The sequence below is a fragment of the Macrobrachium nipponense genome, chromosome 39, assembly GCF_015104395.2.
Source record: "Macrobrachium nipponense isolate FS-2020 chromosome 39, ASM1510439v2, whole genome shotgun sequence".
Classification (NCBI taxonomy): domain Eukaryota; kingdom Metazoa; phylum Arthropoda; class Malacostraca; order Decapoda; family Palaemonidae; genus Macrobrachium; species Macrobrachium nipponense.
The window spans coordinates 58,510,043-58,527,824 of NC_061099.1; the positions used below are offsets into that span (position 1 = coordinate 58,510,043).

Consider the following 17,782-nt stretch of genomic DNA (forward strand, 5'->3'; position numbering starts at 1 on the left):
GGGGCAATTGCTCCAAAAAGAATAAAAAAGAATCAAAGCTCCAGAGACCAGCCAAATGCAAAATTAGTCTTGGGTATCTATTAAACTAACATTTTCAAATCACTTCAAGAAATTTACCTATAACACCTTTATCAAAAAATTCTATATAAAAATATACTCAGGTCTGCACACACCAAGTTATACTGTAAGTCCACTGTTTTTTGAGAAGGTAATTTTATCCAAACGGTTTTGAAAGAAACTGACCCTAGCAGTAAATTCATTTCGCGGACGTTAGTGCTGAATGCAAAATCAGCTGTCACCATGCACGAGAACACATAAATCTAAGATAAAATAAAAAAAGGGGCATAAGTAACAAAGGATCATCAAAGGTCTCATTTTCAGTATAAACAGCAAGAGCTTCCATTACCTAAACTCATCAGTTATTAAACCACTCTGTGACCTTGGCAAGGGTGTGGGTAAGCTTAAAGCATCCGAATTATCACCAAGGTTTATAATAATTTTCTTAATGGGAAAGTAATTTGGTAGCCATACCTAACTAAGACCTGAAGGAAAAGAAGAAAAGAATGAAAACGAGTGAGGCTGAACACAAACGGACCGATAGACCACACTCTTCCGAGAATAAACTGTAGGGATCTTGGAACAGCAGCAGACTGACTGATCATTCAAGTCTGACAATATGGGAAAATACGCCGGACTGCTGCGCCCCTCAGGGACGTGATGACTAGGTGGCCGAAATAATATTTATAAGAACTTACATAAGAGACAAGAATTTTGTTTGTGCAAACCAGATGAAAATTCAAGGTAGGAAGCGACGCAGCTTTAATGCTTCCCACAGAACACAGCAAAAATCACCCCTCATGGATAAGGCATGATTGACCATGAGGATACAGTGCACAAAGGGAAAATCTGAAGAGGTCAAATAAGTACATGGACTCTTAGAAATCAAATATACAATTTTTCCTTCTATTGTTTCTCCCACAATCCAAAGATTTGACTCCAACAGAGGTTAGCTCTAAACTTCATGAGAAACATTACAAAGGCATATTTTCTCCAAGTTAAGAGTTAAGAGTAATTGGAAAAGTTTCAAGACTGATCAGCCAGTAAACCCTTTCAACATAAAAGAGTAAAAATGCCCTCAAAATAATTAGCGTTTTTCACAATGATTCTAAAGCATTACTATTTATTTAGGACACAGTCAGTTTAAATACGTCAGGGAAAAAACGCCATAGTGATTTTCCAAAAATGAGAAAAATATATAAAAGAGTGACTCAGCCTTATACACACACACATTGTTTTTTTCTTATATAATCTACTACAAGGACCAAACATGATGTGGTTACGTACTTCCTTGGCCCATGATGCTGAATGATATATCGTATATTTCAACTTGACTTGTTAAGGGACAGCGAGTAAGGCCAATAACTAAAAGGGAATCAAAATCAAATATTTTATTCACAATAATACAGATTATCCTAGAATGGTGTTCCGCTGATAAGGTCAGAGTAGAGACTTGGATAAAAAGGGGAAACCATAGAAAAATTATATATGGCACATATGATTAATCTCAATTATATTTATAGAATTGATAATCAAAAACGTTTTTGCAGTCCTAAACACAAATGGTTACAATTACCGATTCTGGACAGAGTTAATGGTAACCACGTCCGACTACCTGCTAATAACCCTCAAAATTTAACAGCCTTAAAGTAGGGTACAGTTTGCTATATGAGGCCAAGTATTACAACTGTGAACATCTAACTTACAGCCTGTTTATATAGACACAAAAATCAGTAAGAATATAAAAGCGGTCAGGCAGACTTTTGACAAAAACAAGGAAAGAGGTAATCCTAATCATATTAAAGGGGTGTGTTCACGAATGAAATTATTCATAAAGGAGTGTGTTCACGAACGAAACTATTCATAAAGGTGTGTGTTCACGAATGAAACTATTCATAAAGGCGTGTGTTTACGAACGAAACTATTCATAAAGAGTATGTTCACGAAGGAAACTATTCATAAAGGGGTGTGTTTACGAACGAAACTATCCATAAAAGTGTGTGTTCACGAAGGAAACAATTCATAAAGGGGTGTGTTTACGAACGAAACTATTCATAAAGGGGTGTGTTCACGAACGAAACTATTCATAAAGGGGAGTGTTTACGAACGAAACTATTCATAAAGGGGTGTGTTCACGAATGAAATTATTCATATAGGAGTGTGTTCACGAATGAAATTATTCATAAATGAGTATGTTCACGAACGAAACTATTCAAGTTTAGGGCAGACAAAACGAGTGAAGCAAGGGTAAAGGAAAGGCGGTCTCAGGAAGGATACCAAATATGGGGTGAAGAGAAGCTGAAACTCAAAAGTCATTTACTTCAGTTCTTGATAGTTAGTTAATGGAAGGTCCTGGGTTACTTTAATGAGTAAATGTTACAAGCGAAATTCTCAGGTATGAACTCATTATGAAAGTTATCTGAACAATACAACACAAGGCAAACGAAAGGCTTAGCCAGCCGATGAAAGTTAACATAAATGACGAAAATGTTACCGTTCAACAAATGTCAATTTTGTTCACGGAACTATCAATAATATTATCTAATGAATGCATCAAAAAGAGAGGGAGGGAAAATTGGAAAGCATAAGTACAACAGCGACGATAACAATCGCATAAAAACAATGAATATGGGAATTGCAAACAAATAAGTTCTTCGAAAAAAGAAGCTCGGCAAACACTGACACATTCTGGGAAATCCCTCAAGAATTGTCTAGTGAAACAGATGATAAATATGAGTTACCACAAATGATTTAGAGCCAAGTGAACTCCATGATTTACATTAATTTTGCAATCAAATAATGACCAGTAACTTTTACAGCGAAATGAAAAAAGCTGGAAATTGCAAAAGAGTGAGTCTTTCCAGAACGGACCAGACCACAGTCAAGTTACTTTTACTTTTAACTGTCCACTCTTCAAAAAAAACTTCATACCAACTCACTGGTAATTTGTGAATACTGTGTTCATTAATAAGCAACTAGTGCAATTCAAGGATTTAGGAATTTTTCTAATCAAGGATATAAGCTGATATAGGTGAGATTTAAGTGTTCGAGACATTTTTGAACTAATATTTAAGCTATCTTTATTCAAGGTTAACTACAGACAGATGAGGAGGAGGATTCCAAAACTAAATTGGGGTGCTATCATGTACTAAATAAAAAGAAATTACAAAGGAATTCAATACCATACGCTACATGACAACTGAAGTAATTCCAGGTGTTACAAGGCCTTATCCTCGAAGGAGGTAAATGCAATGTAAAAAGACATCACGAATACAGGTCCGCAGATCATAAAGAAAAGAAACTCGCAGAGAGTGACAGTGGTCGTTGTAACATAAACATCAGGAAGGAATGGAAGTTGACGGTAAAAGAAAAATCTATATCGAATAACAATGTAAATAATAAGACGCTATCAAAGTTTTTCTAAGACTCAGTTGAAATCATTTCTAAGACTCCGTTGAAATCAAAGCACACCTCACTAAAACTATGAGTGGATGTTCCATGTGATCACAAAGGTTAAACAATTTCATGTATGCGGTAGCAGCAGATGATGATGATACTATAAACCTTAAATAGTATAAGGAATACCAGACAAACAACTACAAGGCTTCAAACCTCAAAACAACACCTCTACCGCCGGATACTTCTTGGGTCAAGATAACGCCACTGACCAGAATGCGTTATTACAGCTAAAAAGACCCAAATGTGCTTGTTAGCAATATGCGTTTTAGAATACAAGCAATTATAAAATCATTCAAAGCCTCAGAGTTCACATTTGAATAAAGAAAATCCCATATATCATGCCAAAGAAAGTCACAGCAAGACTTCACGATATCAGCATAATGAATGTGAAACAGGGACTCATGTTTCACAAAATAGTCGCCTCCATGTGATACAGCGCTGAAGTGTGAGGCAGTTAGTTGCCTATGGACTCTGATCTTGAGTAAGGCACTACTGAGGAGACGATAAGTCCTCATCACTACTTGAAAGCCTCATAGCTTGGGGCCACGTTAACTTTCTAATACAACCCTAACCCTTTAATTCTCTCATTGAAAGCATATTTGGGAGACTAATAGTACAGGTATAAAGTGTTATGTAAAGAAAAATTAAGGCTTTCTGGACTGTAGCAAGTATTCCTTAATACTAACGGATATTATTCCAAAATACAATCAGATTCTCACATACTGTTCTTCTGACAAATCTAATACTATATATCAAAGGTAACGACTAACATTTTGTTAAAATAAAATACCAGTCACAATCTCATAAAAATGCAAGGCTTTGCTTTTCTGAACTGTTGGTAGTGCATGTGCTTCAACTGCACTTCCTGTCAAGAGAAATGCAAACTAAGCAGATGATTAGACTCATCACCACGGAGAAAAAACAGCCAGTCCCATTCATCAACAAAAGCTATGGAAATTCATGTCACTACAACCAAAAGAATCATGCAAGTATCTACTGCCACAGCATTAACAACACACAATAATCAAACGAATGATGTGCGGTGCTCATGCATTTTGTCATTACAATACAAGATTCCTCAGACTAAGTGGCATACACAAATTATATGTCTACAAAACTATACTATACTTATTTTGACAATGTACAAGTACAGGTTCACTCTTATCTTCACTGGAGACTTTGTTGGAGTATCAATTATGAATAAGTAATAATAATATTGTAATTAATATATACAACGGTTAGTGTTAGCTACATTCATACTGTACACGGTGAATTTTAAAAGACCTCAAAGTGCTGAAAACCCACAAAACTAGCCACAAACATCTACAATGAGACATCTTCAGCCGTGCTTTGCACCAGCCTGCATACACCTCTTGTCTTGCGCAAACACTCACTCCCTGGTTGTTAGTTAAGGTCCTTTCTCTCCATGTTTCTTTCACACCAACTATCCAGTGGCCCTTTTGTAGTTCTTCCTCTTCCTCACTCCGCGACTAACGTATTTTACTCTGTACCAACCTACTGTCCTTACTTCTTTTCTCATAAACAATCCCAAAACACTCGGAGCCATCCCTTCACCTATGCTATTCTTTTTACCACTGTTAATTATTTCCACTTCTCCCACTATATCAATTTTCCTTGTGCCAAATATACTATGCAAACTTTACACCTTAACAACTTTAACTTTTTATTTCCTGTCATTACAATTCAATATGCACAGTTAAACATTCGTGTACCGAGCTGGGACAACAATCACTTCATATTTACCACTTTGGTTTTCGTAGACACTTGAAGTTTCTCCTAAATATTTAACAGAATACCCTCCTACTTTCTTTCCTTCCTTCCTTCACCTATTCACTGGATGAATCTCTTCTCTCATTTGGTACCATCCATCATTTTGGCAACTACCTACCTATTCAAATCAGCTGGTCACATTCATTAAAAAATTCTTGTCTCATAATACTTTTAAACTACTTCATTAATTTCTGCTCATAATACTTTTAAACTACTTTATTAATTTCTGCAGTTTCTCTTCGCTATCCCTAAAAGTGATGAATCATTATCTTCAAACGCCAACCATTCCACACTCCATTCCCGACTCAATTTCTTGGTACATAACGTTGCATCTAAATACTTAACCTGTTCTTTCTTTGATTTCACACATCACTCCATCCACAGTTATATCGAAACATCCAAGGAGACATGACACATCCTGGCCTCAGCTCTACTTTTACATCAAACCAACCACTCACTCACCCATGCTCTAATCACCCTCAAGCGCTAACTTTTTATACCACACATCCATGCTACCTATCACATTTCCTTTAAATCTATACCATCATAATCCTCTTCAATGTTCATGTATGCCAGATGCAGATTCTCCCATACATTCTTCTAATTCTCACATAACTGTTTCGTAACCGCATGATGAACAAACACGCCTTGTCTAAACCCGGACTTTGTCGGCATCTCAGTCCTTACCATTTGCCTTAAAATCTCGATCAAAATCCCATGATAAACCTTCCCCAGTATACTAGGTAATATATATATAGTGCCCTTATAATTCCTATAGTCACTTGAATGACTTTTATCTTATTCTTTAACCTTTAATTGTTCTCCTTACATTCTCAACAGTCACTTCCACAAACAAAACCACACTAAAATAACTCTTTCTACTCGTTCATCAATCGCGCCTGTCTCTCTTCACACACATTAGACAACTCTTCATAACAGTCGTTACATTCATTTCATCTAGAAGTACTTTCATTTCTGACATCATCTCTCTACTTCCATCTACTATTATTCCGAGACCTATTTATCACCCAACCCCACCCTCTCATTTACTATCTTGCAAACTTGTGTTTCTTGAATGTAATGGCCTTTGCTTCCTAATATGTTCTGGTCCATCCCTCCAGCACTTTCTAGCCATAATCTCCTCTTTCTCAAAAGACTTCCAACCTAAAGAACACCCTTCTTATTAAAAGACTAAACCTTTCAACGGTGGCCTTGGAATCTTTTCTTTTGCAGGATACCAATAACTGACAGCCAGTTCACTCTGATCTCTTACAAGGGTGCCAGCAAACTACTGTGCTTGATATTTGTGCATTTCGCAATAATTTAAAAATGAATGTATCTAGATTATATCTTATCGATGCTGATACTGTCATTCTTATCAAAACTTTCTTCCATAAAATTTAATTCAATTATGTTACGTTCCTTTACAATATTAAAAATGACAAAGCTTTTCAGCACCTACCCAGTTTATAGGATAACTGTTTTCTCTACCGTAATCAGCGAAAACTGAACGTCTGTCCTCTGCATCTTCATTATCTTTTAACCTTTCCAAAAATCTTTTCCAATATTTTCTTAAAATTCCACAATATGGAATATGCAGAATAATTTAAATGTATTTGATATACACATCTTTGGTGTTTTCAGGAATCCTGACCTCTTTATAAGTGTTGATTTCATAGTATTAATTATAAAATATGCCATTAGAACACGGATGCTAAGCAAAAATTCAGTTCTTTGATTTTTTGCAATATGGTATTTGTAATCTGCTTCCCTGCTGGTATAATTATTAAGTCTTTTTTTTTTGTCGTTCTTACAGGAGCTTCCTCTCAGGATATGTGACCTGTTAGCCTGTATTACTAACTTTATGTTTTCAAGGCAACATAAACTTATTGCTCGGTTAAAGATATGAGTATTCATTTCACTAGTTTATTGCAGTGACAAGATGATTAATGCACTTACACGGAAATACCAATGAGTTTTCTGCAAACTCTGATTTGAAACCACTACTGCCTCTATGCACACGGCAATCCAAAAAAGGAAAGCTACAGACATTTCCCATTTCCATAATGAACTTCATCAGCGGCACTAATTCACTCATGCTAACAAGGACACTGTTTACGTTTTCGTTTCCCAGCCAAAAATGTAATGAAAACTCTGCGTCATTCTCTCCAGATACTCCACGCACAGATTACTGAAATCTGGCGATGGGGTATTTCTGAGCGTCACACCAAAATCCCGTTGAATTCGAATTTCCAAAGTAGTATAAAAATTCTCAAAGCGGAAATCAATGATCTGTACTTTATTTGGGATATTCAAGTCTACACCAGTCTTTATAAAATCTGCAATGGTTCTAATCATTACGTTAAGAATATCAACGAGATATTATGTCATATCGTAAGAGGAACAAACAGAACTTATTATTAATTGGGCGTATTCACATGATTGGCGAAATCACAGCTTAATATGTTATATATAATATATAAATAAATAAATGAACACACGCATATATATATATTATATATATATATATATATATATAGACACACGCATATATATTATTATATATATATATATTATAATTATATTATAGATAATCTAAATATACTATATTATATAATATAGTATTATATATATATTTATTTTTTTATATTATAATTGATAAACACACACACACATATATATATGTTAGATATTTAAGACTACAAGTACTTCAGACATCTTTCAAACTCAAACAGCTTTATCATTGAACCTAACATTATGTGCCCTTAGGTCAGTGGTCTTAACAGACAAAATGTGTATCATAGTTACAACCCAATTAGTTAAATAAGGTCTATTAATTCAGGCTACCATTCAAGGCACCATACTAATAAATGAACGAAGTGAACGATAAATGATCGTCTCAAGTCATGAAAGAGCTGCAATTAAATTACAGCACCTGAGCAAGAACTATAAAATGACAAGATCGAGATAAGCTCAATTCTTGTTTTATGAGCAGAATTCCCCTTTCCTCACAATACTCTCATGCATTTCGCTCCAAGAGTCTTTCTATCAGGCCTTGGACAAAATAAATCTGGTGATTTCTCATTTTAGCTTTCACTTTCCTCTTAATTCAATATTTAGGATGCCTCTCCAAGTTATATGTGATACTTAAAAGTCATTTAATCATAAACAAAAATAAAAATTCAGTCTCTTAACACATTCAATATTCAGAAATATTCTAGTTCTTAAATATATTCCGTTGAAAGATATTTTCTAAAAATTTGCTTAAACTCTGACTTCTCAGGTCCTATCTTTTCCCTTTCGTCCTTACTAATATATTATTAATTATTTCCGTTCCTTCCGATACTCAAAAGTGCAATCAAGTTCCAGAACCACCAGAAGTAACAGTATTCCAGGGGCCTAATATTAGGAAAGTTCTCATACGACATGCACAACACATCCATGAAACTAATTAGGTACCGAGTAATGCTTTGGCTACTCAGACAATGGCGCCACATTCATCACAAAGTAGTCTCAGACATCTCCTCGTTCGCCGAGAAGCGCCGAACACATATCACAGTAGACTAGATGACGTGGCTTTTATACGATACTCACAATATTAACGAAGGAATAGTACTTAAAGATTACATTTATAACATGACTTATTTTTCACCTGTTATTCATAAAGCATTAGCTGGAAGTGGTGACTGAATTTTAAGCAACCATATTTACCTCAGTTACGTAACAAAATCTGCTCTAACCCTCAGCAATAAAATAAATGTGCAGTACTTTTAAGCATGGCATTCTAAAATAAACATACTTGAGTGATTAGTAATTTCTAATTTTTTCCAATAATATATTCTGAAAATAAGTAAATTTTCAGACAAATGAAGGCTTCAATGAATCAATGCCGTAAAAAACTATAAAAAGTTCTATACTACAATTAATGGTTGAAAGAAGATCTGTGGAACATGCTCTGCTTTAGATGATTGCCAAGGGTAGGTGAAGACAAATGCCCCAAATGGATAAAGAAGAGAGCAGTTGGCAAGGTACACCCAGATTGTCGTTCAAGTGGGATAAGGCCACCAGTTTAAACTTTACTGTTATATTTGATTCAAAACAAGGTCACACTGTCTGGCCTTTTCATAAAGAAACCGGTACATTACTCAAGCAACTGTTGTGAATACTGTACAGGTTTCATAGCTTCAATGAATGATGTTCACCGTGACCGCAAAAGAGCGCTCGCTTTTGGCGCTCACTCGTGAATGAGGGAAGAAGCCACTTGCACGACCTTACACTAATACCTAAAAGGTACGTACCAACCTCGCCCATTTTACTCTTTGCATACTCGATGCGGATGCCACCACGGTCCGAGGACACCAAGACAAACCCCTGCAATGAGGTGAGAGCCGCAGTGGCACACCTCACGTCAGAGAACTCGACAAAGGCAACAGGGGTGCCTCCTTTAGTGTGCATGCGCAGGCGAGCATAGCCAGGGAAGCTGTGGACCAAAGCAGGTAGGGTGTGAGGTCTGGTGTGAGTGAGGAGTCTAGCCTGAATACCGTGTTCGAGCACAGGGATGTGAACGGGAGGATCATCGGGTTAAGGGAGGGAATCGGTCACATTAAAGAAAAGTACCCAGGAAATACATGAAATGAAAAGTACCCAGGAAATACATGAAAAGAAAAGTAACCAGGAAATACATTAAATGAAAAGTACCCAGGAAATAAACCATGTAACATAACAAAAGTTACTCGAAAAGAAAAAGAAAACTAACTAAAAGCACTCATGTGGTTAGGATAGGTAATCATGCATGATAAGGAAACGAAGATTAAGATAACTGGTAAGAAAACCAAATGATACACGTAAACAAAATAAAATAATTGAATAATCAAAGTAAACTGCTGGGTTCTCAAGACAGACCAATAGATGATGAGAGGATATGAACGTACACTATCATGAGTATACACGAGGTCTATTTTGCATTTACGCTAGATTTAATCAGATTTCAACCAAGGCTAAAAAACATTGTTGGCTGCTTAAGATTATGGACAGTACAATTTACGGGCTCAATGCAACAGGAAACTCAAAACGACCAACTCTCCTGTTAAGGAGATCTGCAGGTGTCAGAGAAAAAGGCCTAACCTACAGCAAAAGGATTCTCATAATCTGTGGGAGTTGTTCTTTCTGAATTTATAAGGGCTTCTATTGTACGTAATCGTTTTATACTGTAAATCGACTGATATCTGAGACAAAAACTTCTGCCTTTTCGGAAAATTTGAAACTTTACTGCAGTCTAAATGAGATTCACTAGCGGAGAACCCATGCACAGACAAGACTTTGAAACAGACACTACTACATTCTTCAGTAAGTGATCTGGGTCAGTTTCATAGAACCAAAATGGATAGAAAGGAAGTTCTGTCTAATTTAACACAATTTCTTAAACTGCTCAGTCTAATATGAGGATTATTGTATCGTGATAAAACTGGGCTATTTGTGGATTCATGACATTCTAAATATCAAAGGGAAGCGCTCTTACTCTTCAAGGTATACTTTATAACATATTCACCCATTTACTATTTCTCTAAATGTTGAGGACACGGAAAAATGTGGTGGAAGCGAAGATCGCGATGGCACAAAAAAAAAAAAAGATTAAAACGCAAACTTCGAAAAACAAAATCAAATTAGATTAAATCTTGGTGGCAGTTGCATGAATAAAGAAAAGATAATGGGAGTTACCAAGAAAAGAGGTACTGAAACTAATAAACTGTAAGAAAAATGAGAATTAAATCCACATAAAAAGATTATAACGAATAACTGACCAAGTAATAGTTACGACACTGTGAACAAAGATACGATGGGGTAACTAATCGTAAATGCTTATGGAATTTTAGTTCTTGGCTTTCAGGACAAAACCAAACCAATGATAAGGTTCCTCGTGTTTATAAACAATCGTGTGAGTGTTGTTAAAAACATACCATTCAATATATACTTAAAAAAAAAACTTGAATGCCATACGGGGAAATTGAACAGTATGAAATAAAAACAGGGGGAACTGAGCAAGTCCTTTTTGTCTTCTGCTATTGAAATGAGGGTACAGGATCCATACACCAATTGCTACTGTGAAGGATTCAGTGAGTGAGGCTATGTGCATTGACACTGCTTTTACTATCAATCCAAAGGATAACTGTTAATAGGGAGTGGTACTGTGGAAAAAATATTGTGCAACCAAAAGAGGTAATCTTCAGCCACTAATGTACTCATTCAACTAGGGGTGGCAAATTGATGAAGTTGATGGCAAATTGTTGACAGGCTGTGCACTGCTGTAGTACTTTGAATCATACAAAAGGAAAACACAAACAAAAACCCCATTCTTAGTGTGCATTTCAATCCATCAAAATCTTTACACCCTGCACCAGAAACAATACATACTCTATAAATGGCCTTGCGGTTTTAATCTACTGTGAAACTCTTTTGTACTTGGGACTTAGGTTTTTAAAACCTTCGGAGACCTGCAAAGGGAAATCACTTGCCTAACCGAAAAAGTAATCATAGTACAATTCATCAATATATATCCATACATAAAGTTGTGTATATTCAGAAAAGCACACCTTTAAACATTTTATAATAACAAAATTATCATTTAGCATTAGAAAACATTATGAATTCTATCTTACTAGTATAACAAAAATGTATATCAAATACACATACCCACCTACCTTGTCATCCTTTAAAAACTAAGTCTCGCCTACCCATGATTCGTATCCTGATCTACTTCATAAAGGCAAAAACACACATTCTCTTTAAATCACACTTCCATATCCAACCCCGGTTAATGTTGAGATATACTTTTTTATTTTCTAAAATTAGGTTCCTTTAACAAAGGTAAATAATTATACATGAATTCAAGATAAATCCTTATTCGTTAATAATCCATTAACAGACAATGAGTCAATACAAATCTGTAGGAACAAGCATACAATATATTATTCCCAAACCAGACACAAACAACAGTCTTTTCATCAGCCAGAGCACACTATGTACAGAGGAGCCTTCCACACGTCAAGATAAAGGAGACAGGAGACCTCCGTTCGAGAGGCGAACGTTAGAGAAACGTTAGTTCCGGAGCGATGACACTTACCTTGAGAAGATATCCTTAAGTTCATGCTCTGCTACATTGGGTCCAAGGTTTGCTATGAAGAGGGTGGAGCACGGAGGGTTCTGGGGTGCAGCTGGGTGTTGCGGGGGCGGTGGATGGGCGGAATGAGGGGAGCCAGCAGGGGAGGCCAGAGCTGGGGAGGGCATCACCACGCCTCCAGCGTGCGACACCATCGGGGCGTGCGTCAGGGCGAGGGGCGGCTGCGGAAAACAACGGTGGTCTAACGTCCCACAAAACTACAAACAAAGAAGTGAGATGCATCAAAATTATACTGGGATTGTTTGTTTATGCTTTGCACTGTTTGTCTCATTCCCCTCTCATGATCATACAAAAAACATCTTGGGGCAGCATTTGTTTTTTCATACTCTTTTTATGAATGAGAAAAGACTTTCTTTAACTTTATTTGGTGGTTTATTTCATACTGACCTTAATATGAACTTTTCATAAAAATGTTTATACATACCAAACATTGATACTGTAAATTGTTACCAGAATAACTTTATACATGTAAAAACACTTTATAAACACAATTTTTTGTGCAATATTGGCAAATCCGTAAAATCTATGCTTACACACTACAATGAAATGCTACAGTTTTCTACACACATCTATATAGTATATATATATGCATAATCTATATGTGCAGTTAAAGACCAAATACAAATCAAAAGAAATAAATTAACAATCTACAAATATAGTGAGTGTGATCTCTGAAGGTGCAATAAAACAAAAAAATACTCTTTTACTTGAAAACAAAAATTCCTCCCAAAATACTGTCGTGGAAGCTAGAGAGATTTGCAAGGGAAATACTGCAGGTGCAATGGACAACCTACCAGCCTCCCTTTCCTTCCCCTGGTCTGCAACATATGCCAGTGTTTTTCTTTTCTCTTTTGACTATTTCACAGATAAATTTGAATTCTTTTCATAAACACACTTGATCAATCGTAACCCAACCGCCTCAGGTGAATAAGAATTAAATGACCAAAATGAAAAAATGGTTACAGCAGATAAAATTTACCTTACTTGTGCCTTTGGGAAAGTAAAATATAAATGTCAGACAGAAATGAAAAGGTGACTTTTTCAAATAGGAGTCGAATTCAATCTCATGTACCTTTATACTATTACACAGGATGGTGACATTTCTTCAAGAGTACATCACACACAAAATGCTGCCAACTCATTACATTACGGGAATGAAACTAAGACCTGACACCATTCCTTTTCTATTTAAACTTAGTCTGTATAAGACCCAGTCTTCTTACTCTTAGCACCTGTCACAAGTTAAAAAATTAGAACCTTCGCTTACTTATGATCAGTACAGTATTTATCTGAACACAAGAAACTAAATTTACAATGAATATGGCTCCGCTATACAGATGTTGCAAACAACTGAATTTACAATGAATATGGCTTCGCAATACAGATGTTGCAAACATCTGGGGTGAACACATCAGGTTGGTGAGTAACGAGTCACTTACTGGTTTTTGGGCATTCAACACCTATCGGTAGATTTGTGTATGTGACTACTCATGTTAACAACTCAATTTCATTTACATCAATGATCATTTCTCAATAATTCACGGTCCCTAAGATTAACCAAGATCACGTCTTGATATCAAATACCTGCTGGCAAAACATAAAAGTATGAAAGTTTCGCAATGATACAATAATTAACCGTCTACATGACATCTATGGTAAAGTATTAGAACGAGCACTTTAAGAGCGCCCAGAGCACAGTATGTATGCACCTGCAATAAAACTGAAACGTAATGATTCTTGATGCCATGAACGAAAGGATGAAAACTGGCAAAAGTAATGTAAATTTCCATCTGGTCACTGATAAGAATCAGAAACGTACGACTGACAGTTTCTGATCTCGAAGATATGTGAAACAAACCGCCTACCCCAGAAATCAAGATCAAACCAGACTAGGAAAAATGTTACCTTTTAAAAGCCACCATTCTTTTACACACAAAATAAATATGGTGGCAACAGGTGAGTATCTCCCTACTTCTTTCATACATCTCCAGAGATACTGGTCATCCATAAGTTATATAATGTCTCAGTGCTATTGAACTATCTTAATAATAATCTTAACATAAAATGGAATGATTAATGCATCACATAAAAAATGCTTTACATCGTAAGTAAAAAGGTGTTCAAAATGAAAATGTTCAAAACCAGTAAAAAGCTGTACCATTAAACATTTTCACTGTAAAATGGGAAAAAAACTATATTCTAGTTCACATGAAAAAATATTTCCCTACAGCCCTCTGGGGGCCAACACAACCGAGGGACCAACGAACACATTTGATTTTCTCTCTTCACAAAAACAAAATCCCCACAGTCAAAAATAAATTATCAATATCAAAACATGATCTTCGGGGGAACTAGGAAAAAAACTGCCAATTCCATTTTGTTGTGTATTCAGTTTCTTGGAGCTGTAGACCTGGTTTCAAGTCTACGGGCTGGATATTCCCGAATCTTTTCACGGCAATGCCCGGTACCATTCTCTGTCCTTTAGGATGCATTAGTGTTATATTGGGGCTTTCTAGCAGGCTTTTTAATTATTCATTTAATTTAACATGTAAAAGGCAATTTAATTTAATATGTAAAAGACAATCAACGAAGGCTAAAACAGGACTGACTTTTAAACTGAATAATGTGTTTGATGCATCCATACATGACCCAAAGCGAACGATCTGATATTGAATGAGGTCCTTTACCAGTCGCACCTTTCCACGCCAGTACCCAAGCATCCCTTTTCTCTGCTTGGTAACATTCGTCACTCATAGCATCAAAATATATTGAAAAACCAGTCTTGAAAATAGCCTTCAAAAACGATGCCAAACACACCAACCTACCCACCTCACGAAAATGTTTTCAATGATTGTTTTTTCTCCTCAAGGTGAACTGTCCATTTTCCAATACCTATTCTATGTTACGAAGCAGAGTACAGTAATCGATTACAGTTGAAGGCAACGAGATGCGAAACACGTGGCTTCTTTAATGCAGCACAACCAAAAAAAGGAAAAAAATAAAGTAGGCAAGTGTGAGCACATGACATTTACAAAATTCTCAAACAAGTGATTTGTGAGTGTGCTACAGACCACACACGTGTGCAAAGATGTTAATTGTTTTCTCTCTCGTTTCAGATCTGAAAGTGTAACATTGCAAATGAATGCACGTATGTTGCTGTGATCAAAGTCAGCCGAAAATGACAGGTATGCCTGTTTCCCATGGTGATTTAGTCCCTTTGAACGGAAATTTTTCCTATAACCTTCTTATGAATGTCAACAACAATTCCCATTATGTTCCATTACCTATATTCATTTTTTAAGTGAATTGTCGGCGGAGGCTAAAGCACAAAGCTTGTGGAGGACATTGAAACACTAAAAGGCATCTCGTGTTCCAAACTTCACAATAACTGAAACAGTGTATAGATGACGGGTTATTTTAAAGCCTGTATCTCTTATTTCTCTTAGAACATGACGCCATGATAATGTCACTTAAACTTTCAGGAGCAAGGAAGATAGAAAGTAATTTCCAAAACAAATGTCACGTGCAGATCCATGTTCCCAGAACAACTTTGCTTGCTTGCGCTAATGCACTGTCACCTCAGTATTTCATGGCTCCCCTTATTGCAGCGTAATGCAGTGGAAATGACTTTCAAATGTGACCGCTCGTCTTTTTCATTGGAGTCCAAGACTCCTTCTAAAAGCGCTTTCATGACTTCAATGGGCATTCAGCGCCATAAGAACTCGAATCCTGTGAGGCTTGAGGGCCCCGTCGGTCAGTATCGCCACAAAACGTTATTTCTGTCGAGGCTTTTTGCTCCGAAATGTGGATCTTATTCTTGGCTCAATGACTACGATTCTTTTTGAAATCATCTCCAAAAGAATTTGAAGCAAACTGCTAAGGTGTGGAAGGTAACGGATTAAAACTGAATGGCAATGCAGTACATTATTTAAAAAACGGAATTTTAAAAGGAGATGGGGAAGTTTTACAGAATGAAAAACCATGAACACATTTCCGAGAAGCCGGGTAAAAGGGGGAAAAGGCTGCCTTCAACATTAAATTATGCCAGAGTTAATCAAAACTTTTGAACAATTGAAAATCTCGTCGTTTCATTCTGTCTTAAGCCAGTTTCCCATTAAGGTCAAGAAATCAATGGACAGAAAGACATTTAGACTCAAGTTACTCTACTGATTGTCATGGCTGGCCTCTGATCAACAAATGTTATTAATGAAGGGATGCCATCTGGCATGATATGGAAAGCAATAAGACTTCAAGAATTGCAACACTACTCCATCTGAAGCAGAAAAACGCAACTGAAAGTTTCTTTTTAATATAAAACAAACGAACATACTAAAGTGAAACTATACAACATAAGAGATGCCAGTGTGAAGCATGACCTAAGTATTGTGCAGTAAACTTCACATTTAATAATAAAAAACAACAAAAATAACAACCAGTAATCTTAAAAAGCCATCAACAATGGGAATCTACATAAAAACAAATAAGGTGAACTCTGAACAGATTTTGTGAATGCCTATGTAGTTACGTGTAGGGACACGGGCATAACCAAGTTAGAGAGTAATGATCATGACATAACGGCAAAGGGTCTTGTCATAGACTTTTGGATTGTGTTAAGTGAATATGAACGAAAAATCAAACTGGACGGGTTAGTAAAATAATCAAAACAAACGGGTCGTGGGTAGGTGGGTGGTGTAAAACTGGGCAGTGTGTGGAGGGAGAGTGCAGCAGCAGCGGGGCACAGTGCCACAGCAACAGTGCCAAGTGGGTAAAATAAGGTGAGGTGGTGGTGGTGTTAGGCAGTGACGACACATAAGACTTATATAGATATATATTCACTTTAGGATTGTTAAAAAAATTATATATATATCTATATCTATACATGGATATATCAATTATAAGTACGGCTATTTGGAGTGGTTTGTGGCTTTTGATTTTTTTTTTTTTTTTTTTTTGTGGTGGTCTGACTTCCTTTCTAAATAAAAGCCATGAGATATTCATGAGAGCATGATTTTTGAAAGACTAACATGGACGTTGGTATGCGGAAGTGGTGGCCCCCCATCGGCCGTTGGTGGTGGATGATGATGTTGTTGTAGTTTGTCTGGAGTTAGTCAGAGATAAGAACGTACTGGGACTTGGGCGTGAAGAGCTGGGAAGAGGGCGGGGTGGTGCTGGAGACCAGCGGCCGCGGCGGCTGCAGCGCCAGGTAGCTCGGCCGTGTAGGCCAAGGGGTGGGGCGGCCACACATCAGGAGCTCCGGGAAAGAAGGCGTGGTTCAGCTCTACTGAAACACAGAAAAAC

At 36.6% G+C, this 17,782-nt stretch overlaps 1 protein-coding gene across 12 annotated transcripts in view; it reads right to left on the reverse strand.

Moving 5' to 3' along the window:
* Positions 1-17,782, reverse strand: part of LOC135210366 (protein couch potato-like) — a 320,503-nt gene that overhangs the window by 6,885 nt on the left and 295,836 nt on the right. For 6 of the 12 annotated variants that reach the window (XM_064243268.1, XM_064243266.1, XM_064243265.1 and 3 more), the window contains 3 exons: positions 17,611-17,765; positions 12,428-12,681; positions 9,610-9,787 (listed from right to left, as the gene is read on the reverse strand). In XM_064243268.1, coding sequence (XP_064099338.1) covers positions 9,610-9,787; positions 12,428-12,681; positions 17,611-17,765 — 587 coding nt within the window. Of the gene's footprint in view, positions 1-9,605; positions 9,788-11,718; positions 11,799-12,427; positions 12,682-17,610; positions 17,766-17,782 lie in introns of all 12 variants that reach the window. The other 6 variants (XM_064243267.1, XM_064243273.1, XR_010313511.1 and 3 more) reach the window with 5 other exon arrangements.